The 19,729-nt window shown below is 36.9% G+C and overlaps 1 protein-coding gene across 2 annotated transcripts in view; it reads left to right on the forward strand.

Moving 5' to 3' along the window:
* LMBRD2 (LMBR1 domain containing 2) overlaps nucleotides 1-8,729 on the forward strand; it is a 47,824-nt gene extending 39,095 nt beyond the window's left edge. Inside the window, exons 17-18 of one of the 2 annotated variants that reach the window (XM_053592223.1) lie at nucleotides 2,021-2,150; nucleotides 3,103-8,729. In XM_053592223.1, coding sequence (XP_053448198.1) covers nucleotides 2,021-2,150; nucleotides 3,103-3,163 — 191 coding nt within the window. In that variant the 3' untranslated portion in view covers nucleotides 3,164-8,729. The remainder of the gene's footprint in view (nucleotides 1-2,020; nucleotides 2,151-3,102) is intronic. The other variant, XM_053592224.1, reaches the window with a different exon arrangement.
* The last annotated feature ends 11,000 nt before the right edge of the window (nucleotides 8,730-19,729 follow it).

Below are 19,729 nucleotides of genomic sequence, written 5' to 3' on the forward strand. Positions count from 1 at the left end.
TACAAAAGAGCGAAATGGAAACATTTGAAATACTTAATGAAATATTTATAATATTGTACACTTGTCATGAGAGCTATGACAGAAGAATGCACATCTGATGCTGAGGAAACTCAGCTTGGGAATGGAAAAAGAGTTCTATCTTGGGAAAGAATTTTATAATAAAAAAATATTTCCATGATAAGTATTGATCTGAGTACTTAGGAACGAATAGTGCTTAGCCAGGTGAAGGGTGTTTTAATCAGAGGGGAGAGCAAGTGTAGGACATTGTGGCAGGAGAGACTCTCCATGGAGGTGCCTGTTTGTCTAGGTGCAGCTAGAGTCTCAACATAAGAAGGTTTGTAAGAGGGGAAGCCACAGAGATAGTTGGGGAACAGATAGTGTTATGCTCCAAAGTTTGGATTTTGTGCTAACGGTAAGATTTCAATGTGGGGAAAAGCATAAGATTTAATTAAAGTGCTAAAGCTTTTAGGGGCATCCAACCTTTTTTTCTCTGCCACACATTGGAAGAATAAGAGTTGTATTGGGCCACACATTAAATACACAACACTAATGAAAGCTGATGAGCAAAAGACAATGTTTGTACATAAGTTTTGCAATATCCAACACCACAGGTAAGCAAAATAGTCCTCAGATAATCTGCATGTGGCCTGCAAGCTGCAGGTTGGACACCTTTACTTTAGTTAAAGCTAGGAAATGGAGGATTTTGTAAAGAGATTTGGTTGCTTGCTTACCACAGAGTGGAATTTTACAAAGAAATATCTGGGAATATGGGAGAATGGTTAAGAGAAGAAGAGTTATGAAGGCTTAGGATGATGAGTTAGAGAGATCCCCATATACAGTGGGTAATTGATATTGACTGAATGAATGAATGAGAGAAAAGATTATAAGACTTGCATTTAGGGCAGAGTCCAAGGTGACAAAAATGTAAATATGATAGAATTGTCTTGCCTTAACTTTTCCAAAAGAACTATATCATAGGCTTGGCGCCTGTAGCACAGTGGTTATAGTGCCAGCCACATACACCAAGGGTGGTGGGTTCGAACCTGTCCCAGGACAGCTAAACAACTGCACAAAAAAATAGCCAGGCGTTGCAGTAGGCACCTGTTGTCCTAGCTACTTGGGAGGCTGCCACAAGAGAATTGCTTAAGCCCAAGAGTTTGAGGTTGCTGTGAGCTGTGACGCCATAGCACTCTACCAAGGGCAACATAGGAAGACTCTGTCTCAAAAAAAAAAAGAAAAAGAACTATATCGTAAAGTCGTTTTAAAGCTATTTGGACTGCTCAAAACAACATTATGAGAATTTAGGTTGTTTATGAAGAAATCCTTGTCCACATAGAGAAGGGAAAGTTAATCTTCTGATCTGTATTGACCAGAATGATAACTGTGAGCCAAATGTAGCTGTTGAACATTGCAACATGGCTGGTGCCCCATGTTGAAAAATGATAATATTTTGGACATATTTGGTCAAATTAAATATAGTATATTAAAATTACTTTCACCTGTTTCTTTTCACATTTAAATGTAGCTACTAGAAAATTTCAAAGTGATGACAAAACTTGCATTTTACTTCTGTCAAGGGGCAGCAAGTGCTGCCAGACTCTTGCTTCATGGGAAGAAAGCCTTTCCTGAAGAGCTTGAGTTGATTATACCTTAAAGTCCTAGCCAGCAAATGAGATTCACTGTGAAACCAACTGAAACTTCATTTGATAATGGAGAATTTCACTATTATGATATCACAGTTAAATCTTAATTCTGAATTATGCTAATTATGTCATTGCACTACATCTGCTTCTGAGCTTAAATTAGCTACAAAGCTGGAAAACTTTTCCTTCATGTTTTCTATTACACTATTGTTCATTTTAATCCAATTTTTAAGGAACCACATAGTTATGTTTTTTGTTTCCACAGTCAAAATTCAGATTCCTTACAATCTTGATTTTTCTTTCTGTAAGTCCATAGACTGGTGACCTGTCAATTAAAAGATAATAGGGAAGCAGAATTTTGTTTTCTTCCTTTGCAGCAGTGTCCAAATATACCAGGGCTAATAACAGGACAGAAAGGGACCGAATAGAACTTCTCCAAGATGCAGAACCTTTGGATTTTAATGCAGAAACATTCACTGATGATCCTCTTGAACCTGAATCAAGAAGGTATGTTCTGGCTGTGTCATTATGGCTCTAGCATTCCTCTGAAATTTTAATAACAGGTCGACTTGACAAGGTTGAAAACAGCAATAAGGTAAAAGTAAACAAGTGAGTAATAAAGTAAGAGAAAATGTTCATATTTACTTGAAGTAAGTATATTAAGTAACTTTTGATACATTTTTGTACCTTATAATACTTTTATATTTAAAATAAAGTATAGCATCCAATAGTAGTAATTGAAATTAGAATTCTCAGTAGTAATGGCATTACAAATATGAAAGAATTGAAATACATAGCAAAGAATCATAACAATGTTTATTAATATATACCTGTTTCTGACTGTCCCATTTACAAAATTTATTACAGTTAGTAATTGTGCATAGCCATGTTTGGATGCCAGACATTATTCTAAGCACTTAACAACAGCATCATGTTATATGGTTGCAGTCCAATTGGATTTCAACCCAGAGAGGCTCAGTAAATTGACTGGAGTCACCCAACTTACAAATGGCAAGTCAGGCATTCAAAACAGCCTAGTACTCTGACTATGGAGTGTGTGCCTTTAGCCCCTGTGCTATCAGGAAATAATTAAACAAAAGCAAAATATCCTATACATGAATACTATAGATGTTTACTATAGTATTGACTATAAATAGCAAAAAACTTGAAATACTCTATTTATGTTCACCAATCAGGATTAGTTATTAAATTGATTAATCTCCCAGATGTGTCTTAAATCTTTCCTTTTCTTTGTATATCCCTTATGATGTCATGCATGTATTCTAGGCTCTAAATTAAGTCCTTTCAGATAGTTTCCTTGGAGGGTAAGTTTCTGCTTTCAGCTACTGAATAGATTTCACAGTGCTTACAAATTATGTAGCTACTTTTCATTGTGTTCTTGTTTTTCTTTCCTCCTTTATTATTACTGATTGATCATTTCTTTATGTTCACCTTTTAGATATCAGCCTGGTGGACGATATCTCTCAATGTCTAACGTCGGAATATTTGATGATGTTTAATACCTGAAAAAATTTGGGGAACAAACTAACCAATGTCAACAAATCAATTCAGTCTTTATGAACATTCTATGTACCTAGGAGTTCCTCTCTACTTTCAGTGAAACATGTCAGGATAACAAAAACAGCACTGAAAATTAATTACATTATAGTAATAATAGTTTATTGCTCATTGAATAGAATATTATCTTTTCTAAAAAAATTTATTACATACCATTCCCTAAGCATCTGCCTTAGAAGTACAGTTACAATGGAAGAATTTAATCCATGATAAAGATGAGAATATGTTGAGAATATGTAGAGCAGTTTGTTTCAAATTAAGTTTTTTTCAGAGGAGTTGTTTTAAAGGTTCAAGGAAGCCATAAGTCATACTAAATAATATTATACAGTTTTATTTTTGTGATTTACATTTTTGTTATTTAAAAAAAAGTCCAACCTGTATTTCCCAAAGAAATACAAATGAACGCAAACCTCAAGTAATAACTATATTCGTAAAATCCGTGTCTTAAAACGGGCTTACTTACCAGACATAATTGAATGTAAAAAGTGCATTTCAAATCTGTTTGCAAATTAGTGGGGGGTTTGCATGTATTATTAAGATTATACTTCATGATAGGTGTTAGTGTCTTTGGCATGTTTATTAAAACCAGATGATACATTATTGTTACAGTCTTTGTAGTAACTGGGCTTGCTTATGCATTTGGTATTGCTTTGTAAAAGATTTTCATTTTAGAAAAGACTTAAGTGTTAATCATGCCATTCAAGGATAAATCTTAAGCATTAATGGGAAATAGTTTTGTTTTTTTTTTGTTTAGTAGCCAAAGAGTTCCACAATATTCTCTGATATTTTCAGGTACCTGGTTATACTTTTTGGTTAAAAAAAAAAATTGGTTATTTAAAGGTAAAAAGCCAAGTCCATTTATTGTTAGTACTGACACTTAAAATGTGATTAACCTTTGTATTTAAGCCAAATTAGGTATTATATTTTAAATCACCGCTGCACATGGTTGAGTACAACATGCTTGCAGGGAGTGTTTTTTATATTTGTGAAATACGTGCAGCTCTTAGATTTATGCCGCAGTGGGTGACCATACTTGAGCTTGCCCAGTATAGTGTGTAAATATTCGTAGTGCTCATTTTCATCCTCAAATATCCCAGGTTGAAGATGAATTGTATGGTTACTTTGACAATATGATTATATGCTCCTTGAAGGCAATTTTTCCTTGTATTATAAATTTAAAATTTTTATTTCCCTCTCTAATGAGTATCATCATGTAAATTTTTAAAAGACACAGTTCTATGCAGGTAGTGAAAGGAATAGTGTATCATCTTAATTAACCAAAAAAAAAAACACATAATTTTTTTTTTTGATCTTTGAGTTTCTATGATCTTTGAGATTAGATTCTCTATAAAATAATTATCAGTAGATAGATTTGCTCTCAGTTCAAGTTCATATAAAAACTCATTTGAGGGGACACACACACACACACACACAACTTTTTATTGTGAAATATGGTCAAAGAGCATAGAATAGGCCAGGAGCAGAGATAATGCAACTGTAATTTCATGATTGACTGACTGAATACCTTGGGCAAATCACAACCTTTCAGTGCCTCCGTTTCTTCATTTGCAGAATGAAGATGATACTTGCTATTTACTTACTCTACTGACCTACCTACCTCACAAAGTGTTGTGAGGGAGTTGAGATGATGTTATGTATTGGAGTTTAAGAGGACAAAACAAGTTATTAGTTGTGCTGTTTCTCATAGTGGTACCTGAAGATACTAGATCGGGGAAATGATCTTCCCAGAAAAGGGTCCCGTTTGTTATTATTATAGTGATGAGATCCCCAGTGCATAAACTGTTTTTGGACTAATTCATGAAAAGTTCTGTGAAAATAGTGTTTTTATTTAGTCTTTGGGTTTACTTTGGAATATTTTCCTAAGTAAGGTGTGTCTCATCAGGTTTTTTCATGAAACTCAGATGCTATTGTTGAAGTAGAAGCAGAAAAAGGGAAGAAACTATCCAGTTACTTTTATAACTAGTTTTTAGAATACTCTAAGATAAATTGGTAGAAATGGGTAAGGAAACATTACCACTTTCCTTTGTTGTTAAATTTTTATGGTTATAATAATTGAAGTATATGTATATGTAAACACATACTTCACAAACACTATAGATCCTTTTATAACTTTTGAGTTATTTTAAAAATAATACTTGGTTGTTAGAATCATTCAGAGTATTTAATCTTTTAAACAAAATTTGTCTTACAGGATTTTGTATATAATCATATAGAAAGGTTATTTTGCTGGGTAAATTTGACTTCAGAAGGTAATGATTTCACCCTTGAAAACTGAGTTTATTGCTGGGGAACTAAGTTAATATTTGTTAAGTCTCCTTGTGTAAAAAACTAGTAGTTACAAGCAATTTTTCTGTTTTGAGAAGATTATCAAAATGTAATAACATCTACTGCAAAATATTATTACTAAGGTCACACACTTTGCATGCAAAGTACATTTCTTGAAGAATTATATCTGACAATTATTTTTTGATGCCTTTCTTGCAAGATAATATCTCATCTAAATTTTCTAAATTACTTTTTAAATAGTTGTTAGGTAAGGATATTCAGCAGGCCAATAATTTAGAATAACTATTGCAGAAAGTAACAGTAATCCATTAATTTCATGAATCATTTCTGTTATTAATTAACTTTTTTACTACTTTAATAATTTGCTATTATCAATAGAGCATTTTTATAAAAAAAGAAATAAAGTATAACTTTAATTATTAAAATTTGCTCTCTTACCAGATGAATACAAGGGCTTTAAAATAATTTCATCACATAAGAGACCCTCATTTTACAGCAGTGGTAAGAGCTGAGTCAAAAATTTCAAGGGTTTTCCCTTTTCCCTTTGTAAAGAATAGATCAGAGAATTCACAGTCCAAACATTCAAAAAGAAATGTTGCTAGTACATTTGTTTGGGACTCTACTGCTTAATTAGATTATTAGTTCTGAAATTTAAGCTGAATATGTACCCAAATTAAATATGGATAATTAAATATGGATAGGAAAGTCAACATGTGTGGTCTTTTAGAGTATATTTTATCATAGTAATGAAGGAATTCAATTTATGTTCAATAACCTCATTTTATATTGCTTTAATAAGTAAGACTAGGGAATATTCTTGATAGTATATTGAGAAAAATAAGGTCTCTTATTTACATTGCTCAGTATGTTTTGTGAGTTTCATACTTGTGATTTGAATGGACCATGCCTGAAAATCACGAGAATAAGTATATTTGCACTAAGAGACAAAACCTGCCCTTGAAATACTTTAATATACTTGAATCTGCAAAATACAGTGGACTGTATTAAGATTGGATTTAAGGTTTTGTCTTTCATTTCTTTTCTTATTTTCTCTCTCCTTTTAAACCTTTCTTCCTTCCTGGGGCCTCTCTTTTACAGTATGATTTTTAATGTGCTGACAGGTTTTCTTTTATCTGCACAGTTGTTTTCGATGGGTAGTATACTCAAAAGGAACTAGTTCCAACTACAGATCCCACCACTTCAGGGGTGGCCAACATTTCTTTTTTCTCTGACACACATTGAAAGGATAAGAGTTGTCTTTGGCCACCCATTAAATACATAAACACTAAGGAAAGCTGATGAGCTGTGGGCATACTTTTTGCAATATCCAACACCACAGATAAACAAAAAAAGTCCACACAGAATCAGTGTGGAGCCAGCAGACCACAGACTGGACACTCCTGCACTACTTTGAAATAGTAGTAATTTACCTAAAGTAGTCAAATAGATTTTGCTCAACAGCTAAGCAACATCTCAATGTACATGTGAAGTATGCTGGGTCAGTGTGTTTTAGTTCACTAAGAAGGCATTTCAGTAAAATGAATCATTTTTCAGTGTCATGTTTTTGCATAAAGATGGACTTCTAAAAAATATGATTATAAGAAGATCCAAAACATTAAGAATGTTGAGACCCCTTTTTACAAAAAGGCATTAGTAAATAACAAGCATCATCAAAATTTTTCTCAGCAGAGTTGGGCAATATAAGAAGAAGAGGCCCTTCTAAAATGTGAATTTCCCTCTGTGCAAGGCACTTTTCCTGCCCAGGCAGTGTGTTCCCTTTTCCCACTTTTCCCGACTCTAGAAACCTAACCCTGTGAGCCATTTCTCCAACAGGCACTAGTGCTGCCGGGTCTTCCTTCTCACCTCCAGTCCCTTCCATGCTCACCTTGGTCTAACTAAAATTTTATTTCCATTTTCAAGAGATTTTTCCACTGAGGTTGATAGAGCCCTTGCTGTAATTTTAAAATCTGTTAATCGAGTAAGACTATGGGCATGTTCCTCTTCACATCGATATCCTGAAAGACATTTGTTTTTTATGTGTTCCTAGGGGAAAATTAAATTTTTTTCAATGAAAATATTTTCTTTTGTGGTTATCTTGATCTCAAATCATTTTGTATTGTAAAAGAATTTTACTATACTTGGCACAAAAGAGTAGAAATAATGGTTTATGATGACAGACGTATATGGGGTAAAGTCATAATTTATTAATCTGACTGTATAACACCATTTAGAGTTGATATTGACATAAATTGTATCAACCTACTCATTTGGAGCTATAATTTCTCAAAAGAATGCTTGCTAGCATCTTCCCTACATAGTATATCAAGTTGTAGGGGAGAGACTGTGTATTTATTTTTTAAAAGCAATCCAATGGATTTTTTTGTTCATATTTTGAAAATAACTTAAAAGATTTTTCTCATTTTAGAAGGCATAGAATATGTGGGCCTGTCTTTTAAATTACTATAATAATATATATTTATAAATTATAGCATTGAAAAACACAAAAGAGATCTAATGTTGATGTTGTTACTTCCTGGTATTTAATTTTTATAAATGTTTTTGTATGTAACTAATTATAGTATTGCTTTTAAATAGTTTGAAAATCTTTCTGAAATAAGTTCTGCCCAGAGCCATTTCCTTAGGACAATATGTAGTCTTACGTGAATTTGAAATACTCCTGTGTCTCTGCAGTATCTTTTTATATACACCAGTACTCAAGCAAAGTGTATCAAAAGTGCTTGTTATTTTGCCTTTATCTGATTCAGTTAATTGGGTGAAATAGAAGATTAATCTTTTCAAATGTGCATCTGATCATAATTTTTTGAAATGTTAACTATGTTCATTTTTGGTGCATGATGCCAAATTTATCTTTAATCAGCCGTTAGAACCTAATATGTAATGACACATGTTTTCCTGTCTGACCAGTGGGTTGTAGATTTAACTGTTTTTTCTTTGCACATTCTCACTACATTTTCAAATGTGTATTTGGACAAAGCTACAGAGTGCTACTGTCAGTAAGTTAGCTTTATCTGTGCATAATGTTCTCTCAGTTGGGTTTTTATAGACTCATTGACTTGCAGGTCCTTTGTAGTATTTTAAATTATTGTGATGTAATGAAAGTTTTGAAATGTTTATTTGATTAGTTGTTAAAATATAGGAAATTATGTAGCTTTGCATGAAATAAACATTTCTACAAGTTAAGAATTTTGCTGATTATATATACATTTTACTTCATTTGAAAGTAGACGTAGGGGGTCTTTGTTCCTTATAAATTTGTTAGCAGATATTACAGAAGAAATGTTTTAAGATAAATTAAATATATCTACTTTAGGGTTCCACATTGCTTTTTCTTATGTTTATTATTCAAACAAAAGTAATTACATATGTATTGAAAGATACTGTACCTCATAAATATGTACAATTTTTATGGGTTGATTAAAAAATATTTAAATATTTTTAGAAGAGGGGAAGTAGTCCCTTCATTACAAAACATTGAAAAAATTAGATCAGAAACCAAGAAAGTTAAAAAGGAGAAAAGAGTAGAGAAAATCAAAACTGAATGCCAGGTCTTTGAAAAGATTAATAAATTTGGTAAAATTCCAGCCAGACTAATCAAGAAAACAGAGAATAAATTGCTTTCTTAATATATAAAAAATGAGCATTTGGCTGGGCATGGTGACTCACGCCTGTAATCCCAGCACTGTGGGAGGCTGAGGAGGGAGAATTGCTTGAGCGACAGTGAGATCCCAACTCCTAAAAAAAAATGAAAAACCCAGCCGGGCACTGCAGCGAGCACCTGTAATCCCAGTGGCTTCCGGAGGCTGAGGCAGTGGGATGTCCACAGCCTGAGTCTGAGGTTGCAGTGAGCTATGGCGGCATTGCACTCTGCTCAGGGCATAGGGTGGGAATCTGTCTCAACAAAAAATAAATAAATAACATGAGCATTTGGACTTGAAATTTAAATACATAACTCAATTTACATTAGTCCTAGCTAATACAGTAAGACAAGAAAAAGAAAGAAAAGACATACAGGTTGGGAAGGTAAATAATAAAACTCTTTGTTCATGGACAATTTGTCTATGTAGAAAGTCCAAAAAAAAATTGACAAAATAACTCCTGGAACTAATAATTTACAGGAAACGAAACTCGATCACTTTCCTATATGTGTAGTAGCAACAATAGACATTTGTAATTTGAAATTAAAATCACAATAACATCTATATTAGCATCCCCCCAAAAGAAATATGTAAGTATAAATCTAACAACATCTGTACAAGGTCTATACGAGAACTATGAACTTCTGATAAAAGAAAGAACAAAACTAAATAAATAGATCATGTTCATGGACAGGAAACTCAATATCATCAAGATGTTCATTCTTGCCTAAATTCCCAGCAACCTAGGAATGGATTACCAAGCTGTAGTATATGTATACCATGGACTATTATTCAGCTCTTTACATCTTACATACCATTAATACTTTACATTTTTTGTATTAACCTGGGGGAGTCGGACCACATTCTTCTTAGTAAAGTATCAAAAGAATGGAGAAGCAAGAATCCAATGTGCTCAATTCTAATATGAAGTGAGTAGATGATCTAACATACACCCACATAAGAGAAAAAACGCAAATCAATTTAAGGTAGGGGGTGGAGAAATGAGGGGGAGGGGAGGAGGGAGGGAGATGGGTGTATGCTTCCACTTAATGGGCACAATGCTAAGGTGTATGGCACACCTCTTGGGGGCAGGACACAATTATAAGAGGGACTTTACCTAAGAAATGCAAACATTGTAACCTAATGCTTTGTACCCTCAATTAACCTGAAACAATTTTTAAAAGTTCATTCTTCCCAACTTGATCTATAGATTCAATGCAATCCCATTAAAATCTAAGCAAGTTATTTTGTGGATATTGACAAACTAATTCCAAAGTTTATAGAGAGAGGCAAAACACCCAGAAGAGTAAACATAATGCTGAAAAAACAAAGGAGACTAATACTACCTAATTTAAGTCTTGCTATACAGCTGATAATTAAGGCCTGGTGAAAATGGTGAAGAATAAACAGATCAGGGTAATAGAATAGAGTTCCCAGATACAGACACATATAAATGTTGCCAGTAGATCTTTGACAAAGGATCAATGGCAATTCAAAGGAGAAAAGATAGTCTTTTCAATAAATAGTGCTGGAACATCCACATGCAAGAATATGAGTATGGACACTGACCTTTCACAAAAATTAACTCAAAATTGATCATAGACTTAAAGCACAAAATTCTAAAACTTGTAGAAAAGAGAAGATCTAGGTGATCTTGGGTTTAGCAATGAGTTTTTAGTTACAACACCAGAATCACAGTCCATGGGAGAAAAATTTGTAAAAGGCACATTAAGAGAATGAAAAGATAAGCCACAGACTATAGAGAAAAATATTAGCAAAGGAAATATCTGACAAAGGATTTACATCCAAAATATTCAAAGAACTTTTAAAAATAAGAAAACAATTTAAAAATGGGCCAAAGATGTGAACAGACACCTCACAAAGAAAATACACAGGCAACATAGTGAGACTTTGTCTAAAAAAAAAAAAAAAAAGTCATTATCTAACAGAAACCCCTGGTCTGGAACGATTCTCTTGCCTCAGTCTCCCAGGTAGCTGGGACTACACGCACCCACCACAACACCCAGCTGGTTTTTGGTTGTAGTTGTCATGGTTGTTTGGCAGGTCCGGGCTGGGTTCGAACTTGCCAGCTCCAGTATATGTGGCTAGCACCCTAGCTGCTGAGCTACAGGTACTGAGCCAATAATGGCCATGTTTTTATCCTTGTTTTATACATACTTGCACTTCTATTGATTATAGAATAATGACTTTAACACATTCTTGGGGACAAGAATTAATTTTCAAAGCTTGACATTGGGGGTGGCGCCTATGGCTCAAGGGAGTAGGGCGCCGACCCCATATACCGGAGGTGGCGGGTTCAAACCCAGCCCCAGCCAAAAACTGCAAAAAAAAAAGGCTTGACATTGGGGGATTTTGAGTCCCTCTACAAAAGAGAGTCTTGGACATAAATATTAAAAATTCAACATGTTAATGTAATTTAAATAAATTTGATTACAAAAATAAAAAAAAAAAAAAAAGAAAATACACAGGCTCAGCGCTTGTAGCTCAGCAGCTAGAGTGCCAGCCACATGCACTGGAGCTGGCAGGTTCTAATCTAGCCCGGGCCTGCCAAACAACAATGACAACTGCAACCAAAAAATAGCCAGATGTTGTGGCGGGCACCTGTAGTCCCAGCTACTTGTGAAGCTGAGGGCAAGAGAATCGCTTGAGCCCAAGAGTTTGAGGTTGCTGTGATGCCACGGCACTCTACCAAGGGCGACATAGTGAGATTCTGTCTCAAGAAAAAAAAAAAGAAGAAAGAAAGAAGAGAAAATACACAGAAAATTTGTCTTTTATGACAAATAAGCGTATGAATAGATGCTTAAGGGAATACATCATTAGAGAATTGCAAATAAAAACAACTAAATACCACTATCCACGTATTAGAATGGCTAAAATCCAAAACACTAACAGTATCAAATTCTGACAAGGACGTGAGTAAAAAACCCCATCATTTATTGCCTGCCAGTTTGAAAGACATTTTGACACTTTTTTATAAACAGTCTTACCATATAATTCAGTAATCATGTTCTTAGATATTTACCCAAATGTGTTGTAAACTTAAGTCTATACAAAAACCTGTACACCAATGTTTATAGAGGCTTTACTCATAATTGCCAAAAACTAGAAGCACCCAAAGCATCTTTCAGTAGGTGAATAAATAAGCAAACCATAATACATCCATATAATGGATTATTATTCAGCGCTAAAAATAAACAGACTATCAAACCATAAGAAAGCATGGAGGAATCTTAGGTGCATATTACCAAGTGAAAGAAGCCAGTCTGAAAAGTCTACATATTATATGACTCCAACAATATGACATTCTGGAAAAGGCAAAAGGATTGGAAGAGCGAAAAGACCAGAGTTCCAGTTCCAGTGGTTTGGGGGAATAGGGAGAATGAGGTAGAACTTGGGTGATATTTAGAGCAGGGAACTTTTCTGTATATTGTAAGGGTGGATAGATGACATTGCACATTTAACAAACCCATAAAACTACAACACAAAGCATGAAAACTAACGCCAATTATGTACTTAATTATCTATCAATGTTGGTTCGTCAACTGTAACACGTATAACACACTATTGCAAAACATAAATAGTTTCTTAGGGTGGGGACTCTTTCTGCTCAATGTTTTTATAAACCTAAATCTGCTCCTAAAAATGTAGCCAATTAAGTTTTAAGTAGTTTTAGTAATACCAAAACTCAATATAAACAAACTAGACTTCCATATACATCCCTTTGCATCTCCTTTTTGAGAATAGTATAAGACATATATAAAAGTTATCTAAATTGCTAGATATTCAAGCCACAGAGTTCTAAGGGGAAAAAATGGGATGGAGGGAAGATGGCAGGCTTCATGGTTCAGAAACTCCTGCGGCTGAAGTGGCAAAAGTGAGGAGGAAAATATCACTATCATTTGACCTTACCTTATCTACGTTTCAAAACAACGTTGCTTTCTTGTCTTTAAGAAGTAAGAATAAAGTTATTTTCACAATAAAAATACCCAACAAAACTTCCTGTAAATAGATGCACTTTCTCAGACACACTTAAATATTTATTGATATTATGTAGCCTAATTAACCCAAAAGGACCTTAAGAAATCCTAGTAAATGTGGAATGTAAAGGTCTTAGCAAAATAACTAAGAAAATGCTACAAAAGCTATGTTAACTAGTGTGATGAAAATGTGTCAAATGATCTATGAACCAAGTGTATGGTGCCCCATGATCATACTAATGTATACAGCTATGATTTCATAAAAATAAATAAATAAATAAAAAGAAATTTGAAAAAGCAAACAACAAAAATACCTACACTATTTATTCACACTTTGGTGGCTTTCTGACAAGAAGGAAAGAAGAAATTTGTTTGGCATATAATTTCCTGCTAAAGAAAAACATAACTTTGGTGATACCTTAGCCAGTGCCCAATAAGTGTTTATCAATGGCAACAAATAAAAAGTAACGTAGAACTCTGAATTTTAAGGCCCAGGGAGACATAAGTGTGAATAAGTGAGGTTCTTGTAGAGCACAGACAATGTCTAAGTCTTCTATACATCTCTAGGGCCTATCAGTGCCTACAGTGACACATATGCTGACTGAAGGAGGGTTAAAAAGTTGAAAGTGAATACAGAAATTATAATAGTGGAATATTATAGGAAAAGTCATGTTTAGTTTTATGTACTGTATTTTGCCATGTATAATGAGCACCTCTTAGTCCGAATTTTTGAGGGAAAAATAAAGATGTGGATAGTACTAATTCCGTGTCTATCTAAATGTTTTAAATTCTTGTATAACAAGCTGTGATATATGTATACCATGGAACACTATTCAGCCATTAAAAAAGATGGAGACTTTACATCTTTTGTATTAACTTGGATGGAGGTGGAATCCATTCTTCCTTAGTAAAGTACTACAAGAATGGAGAAACAAGAATCCAATGTACTCAATTCTAACATGAAGGCAGTAGATAATCTAATACAATGGGCGAGGTAGGGGAATGAGGGATTAGGGAGAAGGGAGGAGGGAGGAGGACGGTGGTTATGGTGTATGTCACACCTCTTGGTGGGGGGACACAATTATAAGAGGGACTTTACCTAACAACTACAATCAGTGTAAACTAATTCTTTGTACCCTCACTCCCAAACGATTAAAAAATAATAATAATTTTAGTGAAAAAATAAAAATAAAATCTTCCCTCCCCCACTTTAGGTGAATTTAGTATATTTTTATGTGTTAATTCCCCCAAATTTGTACCACATCTTTGGAATTTCTCATAACGTGAAGTTTTTTTTTTAAAGAGGTTATTTTTTTTTTTAAGTACATCCACTGATTTACGTGACGTTTATACAGACAGGATCTCTATTCTAGATGAGCTAGACTTTATTTCTATACTTTCTAATGCTTACCACTTTCCTTTGAAACATTTAACACACTCAGTGTTGTTTAACTTATTATTTGTAACAATTTGCTTGCTATCTGCTTTCTCTGCCAAAGGTTACTCTTCCTGAGAGCACAGATCATGTCTGCCTTGCTCAGCACTAAGTCCCAGAACCTAGCGTAGTGTCCAGCACATAGTAGGCACAAGGTAAATATCTATTGCGCTATCTGAAGGTCAAAATGTATAAACATTAGAGCAAAGGATAATTACATCTTTCTTGGACTAACTTTTTACAGTTACTGAAAACTTTGATATTGTTCTAGATGAAACTTGGAAAATAATCCTTATTCACTTATTGAATTCAAGAAGTCTTCTGGACTGTTCTCTTTCTAGCCCTAAGGTCGCTGTCTGATTTTCTCCGTCTGATTGAACCAGAAGACCGAAGGACCGTACATTACCCGGTGTTCTTTTAGAAGAAGCCTGCTCTCCTATTTCACTGCTGCCATGACACTTGCTCCCCGTAATTATCAGTAATTATCAGCTCCTCACAGAAAGGAGCTTCTTTATTGAAACACAAGTTTTAACATTTGTCCCAACGTTAGTTCATTTTCATCTTCTTCTTTCTCCTGAAGCAATTTTAAACATAGTTGAGGTATTCTAAAATATGTGAGTTGTGGTAGACACTTTTCCCTCTATGTTTGGGTAAATGCGTATTTGCTTTCTCTCTCCTTCTAGAACAGTAATTCTCAACCATGGGTACACAATACCGTAGAATCACCTAAGAAGGTTTGGAAAAACTATAAACACCTCGGCCCCACCTTTAGAAATGTTTCATATAAATTTTTTGAAAGTCCAGCATAGATCTGTTTCTCAAGCTCCTTAGGCAGCAGAGCAGCACACAGAATCCCCCTCCTAGGAGCCATATCTCCCCACTCTCCATAGGGCACAGCGCAGGATTTTGTATTACACGTTCTGAATGTTGGGACTTAGCTTTAGCAAAAGCAGGCAGTATGTGCTTGTAAATAGTTTGGCACTTTTAGCAATAAGCATGGATTTTGGCAAGTGGGTACACTGTTGAAGTTTTCAAGGGGGCCCAGCTAGACTGTTGCAGAGGCAGACCAACAAATTGTCCTTGACACGCAGTCTTCAGAGCATCAAATAGGAAAGGATCACACAGTCTCAGTCTGGGGACATCACATGGGTAACGCGCCCCTCTGTCTCCGCCAACAGGTACAAGTCCGCAGCCGTGGCAGCCAGCGTCATCAGGGGCTCCCACCCCCTGAGCCCCGCCCAGCGGCTGGTGGGCTGGGTCGACCACATCCTGCAGACAGGGGGCGCTGCGCACCTCAAGCCGCGCGCCTTCCAGCAGCCCTGGCATGAGCGGCACCTGCTGGACGTGCTGGGGTTCCTGCTGGGGCTCGCTCTGGGCACCGTGTGGCTTTGTGGGAAGCTGCTGGGCGCGGCGTGCAGGTGGCTGGAACCGGCCAGGAAGCTTAAGGAGACGTGAGGCCAATTGCAGCCTTGGGGGAGGGGCGCGTTTGGTGGCCTGAGTCGCCATTGCTTGGGGGCTTCCCACCAGTTCTGGCGACCCAGTTCTCCACATCACATCCATCCACTTGCTAATACGCTACCAATTCCTCCTCACTGGCTCCGTCCCTCCATCCTGTTGGAACTCTTTACTCAGCACTCGTCCTTCTTCATCTGCCAGTCACAAGGGCTGTGCTGTGGCTCCGCCTCTGAGTGACCTGGACGGTTGACCCTCAGATTTCCAGTCCTCAGGCCCACGTTCCTTCTCACACGTCGCTTGGGATCACTGAGCCTGACCATCCCAGCCTCCATGTCCAGATATTCTCAGCCTCTTTCTCTCAGTCCTGCCCCAGCGCTTGTCAGGGAATAGCACCCAAGGAAGACACTGCCAGTCTTCCCTGTGTTTGCTTCTCCCGCACACTCTGCTCAAGCCTCGGAGGCCTGTCCCAGACATCTGGGCCCCCAACAGGTCCCTCTTGGCTGATCAGGAACAGAGACCATGGGTTTCCAGCTCCCCTGAAAAACAAATGCTTTCACAGACCATTTTCTTCCTAAACTCCACTGCCCCACTGGCCATGAGATTTCTCTCCTAATTGCCCAGAATTCTTTCCTCAAGGCTATGAGGAAGCTGGACTGTTTCTGCATTGGCAGGTGACAAGAACAAAGGGAATGGGAAGTGTGTGTGGGGTGATCCTTCCTGTAGTGTCTGGATGACAGGGGAAATGGCCAAGAAATTCTCCAGAATTTTTTTACATTTTGGCCTATATCTATACACCAAAGTGGCAGATAATCTTGGACATAGAGGAATAAAATCATCTGTTTGTTGGTTACTGTCTCTGGGCGTGAGGAAGCAGGTTGCATTGAATTGGTCTCAATGATTTCCAAGTGTGATGGGGACCCCAAGATAGGCAGAGGGATCAGGTGATTTAGGTGATGGAGCCCCCAACCCTTGATCCCTGGGTAGATGAGAAGAGAGACGGAAGCAATTGTGGCTATGGAAGGAATTGTGGCTATGGAACCGAGGACAGAGAGGGTTGCATGTTGTCACAAACAAGTAGTCACTTAGCCTTAAGTGTTATGAGAAAGGTAATCGCCACCCTTTATATGGTTGTGTAGAAATGTGATTTCCAAATGGCTTCTCTTTTCAGTCAGTGTAGCTCTGAAGTCTTCTGTGAAAAATGTATATTGATGAGTAGGAGGTGTGTATCACTGTCACAATGTCCCCACACAGACAGGAGAACAGGGACCTCAGAGTTACCACTAGGGGTATAAGTAACCTAAGCATTTATGTGTAGTGTTCCCTTATTAAGCCTGCTCCACTATTCCTAACTCTCCTCTCTTTCGTTGTCATTAAGGTTTAGAAAATGCTGAGTCAAGTGACAGGGCCTATCACAGGGACTTTCCCTTCTGGAGCTTCCAGAATCTGCATGTAATTAGGTAACATATGTAGTAAAGATCAGCCGGAAGAGAAAAAAACACCGCACATAACCGATAGCTTCCTATAAATAAAAACTACAAATACCAAATTGGAGCAGAGCTATCTACTGAGATCCAGTTGCCACCCTTTCTGTTGATCTAGGGATTCTGGAAAAGTATGTGGAGCAGGGTCACGAGCACTGGGGAAGTTGGTCTGAGTCTTGTGAGACAGACCCCACCCCCCACACACACAAGTCAGACCATGTGAGTTTAGTGGCCTAAAATATCCCAGTCTCCAAAAGAAGTCAAAATTAGAGGAACAGAAACATAGAATGAGAAATGCAAACATGGTAGATTTAAATCCATACACTCCAGTTCAAATAAATGATTGAGAGACTTGATTAAAAACATCAAACTGCTCTGTCAAGAGACACACCTAAAATATGGGGATGCAGGTAGATTCAGTATAAAAGCACAGGAAAAGATAGGTCATATAATTCTAATGGATAATAAAAATCTGAATAGTAATAATATCAAACAAAATACACTTTGGGTGAAAAGTGTTAACCTGACACAAAATTGGGGTTTCATGATAAAAACGAGCAGTGTCACTGGGAAATAATAGTACCTGAAACTGTAATTAGAAGTGTGTGTTCACCTAAGGATGTGGCCTTAAATTGTAGTGAGCCCAAATTGCCATAATAACAACAACAACAAAAATAGAATCCTAATGGGGGCATTGTAAAAAGTTTTTATTCAAAAATTTAAAACATTCATAAAAGTAGAACTTCCTCACATCCAGCACTGAGTGTCAGTGATTCCTATCTCCTGGCCAAGTCTGTTTTCTTTGTATTCACAGCCACTTCTGAGTTTGTTTCTCCCCCACCTCCGCACTAATTATTTTGAAGTAAATTATAGACATCATAAGTGTTCGTTTGTAGATATTTCAGAACATGCCTTAAGAGACAAGGAATTTCTTACATAATCATGGCAACATACAATTCCTCCACAAAGCTACAGTAACTACTAAATATCGTGAAGTTTTGTGTTCAAATATCTCTGACACTTCTATAATATTTTAAAATTCATTTGAATCTTGCTATCTAAAAATGTTGGCTATACTGTTACCTGGCCCTTCCTATCTTTTTCCCTGTTTGATTTTTCTTAGTAGTATTTGCTATTAACATACTTTCTCATTCATTTATCAGTGTATTTAACATCTGTCTGCCCAGCGGAGCCATGCTGGCCATAATAGCTCACTGTCAAAATGAAAAGCTTGGAGTTTGATAACAAACAAATCTTAAACCTTTCCCCATCCCCCACCCCACACACCCCACACACCCCCAACATCTCACCCTATCCGTGATGGCCGTGACTATGTGAGGACTATAAAGGTATAGAAATGTAATGCTTCGAATTCAAATTAAAAATAAAATTGCATTGTAGACTGCAACAGTAAAAGTACAAACAAAATTCAAGGACCCACTTTGCCCTGTAGATATGACCCATTGCCCGTTTAGAGTTGCCCTGAAAGCTTTTCCTAAGAGCAATGTTGGTTTGAGGGAAAAGGTGCCCACTGGGCATAGTGATCCCTGCCCTCCCCTGGCCCAACATCAGAGGAGGTAATAGGACAAAGTCCCCTCTGCCTGTGCTTGGGGAGCTCATGAGAAGATCCCCAGTCCCATTTTATGATGCTCATTCAGAATAATGGTCTCAGCCTTAGAAGTTCAGTCCTCTGCGTAAAAACCTGGACTTCCAGAGCCAGGACACTGCCTGCCTTCCTGAATCTTACCTTCTAAAGATGTCCTCAGAGAGAGAGAGTCTATGAGTGGCAGAGCCATTTCCCTTGGGGATTTCATGCCAGGAAGGTTGAGCTTAGGACACCAGCTAGAGATTTTAAGCAGGTCCTTGGAGAAATGGGGCATGAGGAGGGCAGTTCGAGGTAACAGAGGAGGCAGTTAGAAAGGAGGTACAGTGCTGGAAGTTCAGGACAGCATCTAAAAAGAGAGCAGCCAGGGCAGGTGTGGGTAGAGCTGTCATCAGTGCCCCTACCATTCCTGGTTCACAGGATATCCCAGGCAGGGAGGGCCGTGATTACACAGAGAGAGCAGGGTTAAAGATCAGCTCACCAACCCCTCCTAGTGACTGCTGGCGGTTTGGGAAGCACTTATCCATGGAGCAGCATCCAGAGAGGAGGGGCACACCTGCAAAAGGAGCCGGA

This window comes from Nycticebus coucang, chromosome 1, assembly GCF_027406575.1.
Source record: "Nycticebus coucang isolate mNycCou1 chromosome 1, mNycCou1.pri, whole genome shotgun sequence".
Lineage (NCBI taxonomy): Eukaryota > Metazoa > Chordata > Mammalia > Primates > Lorisidae > Nycticebus > Nycticebus coucang.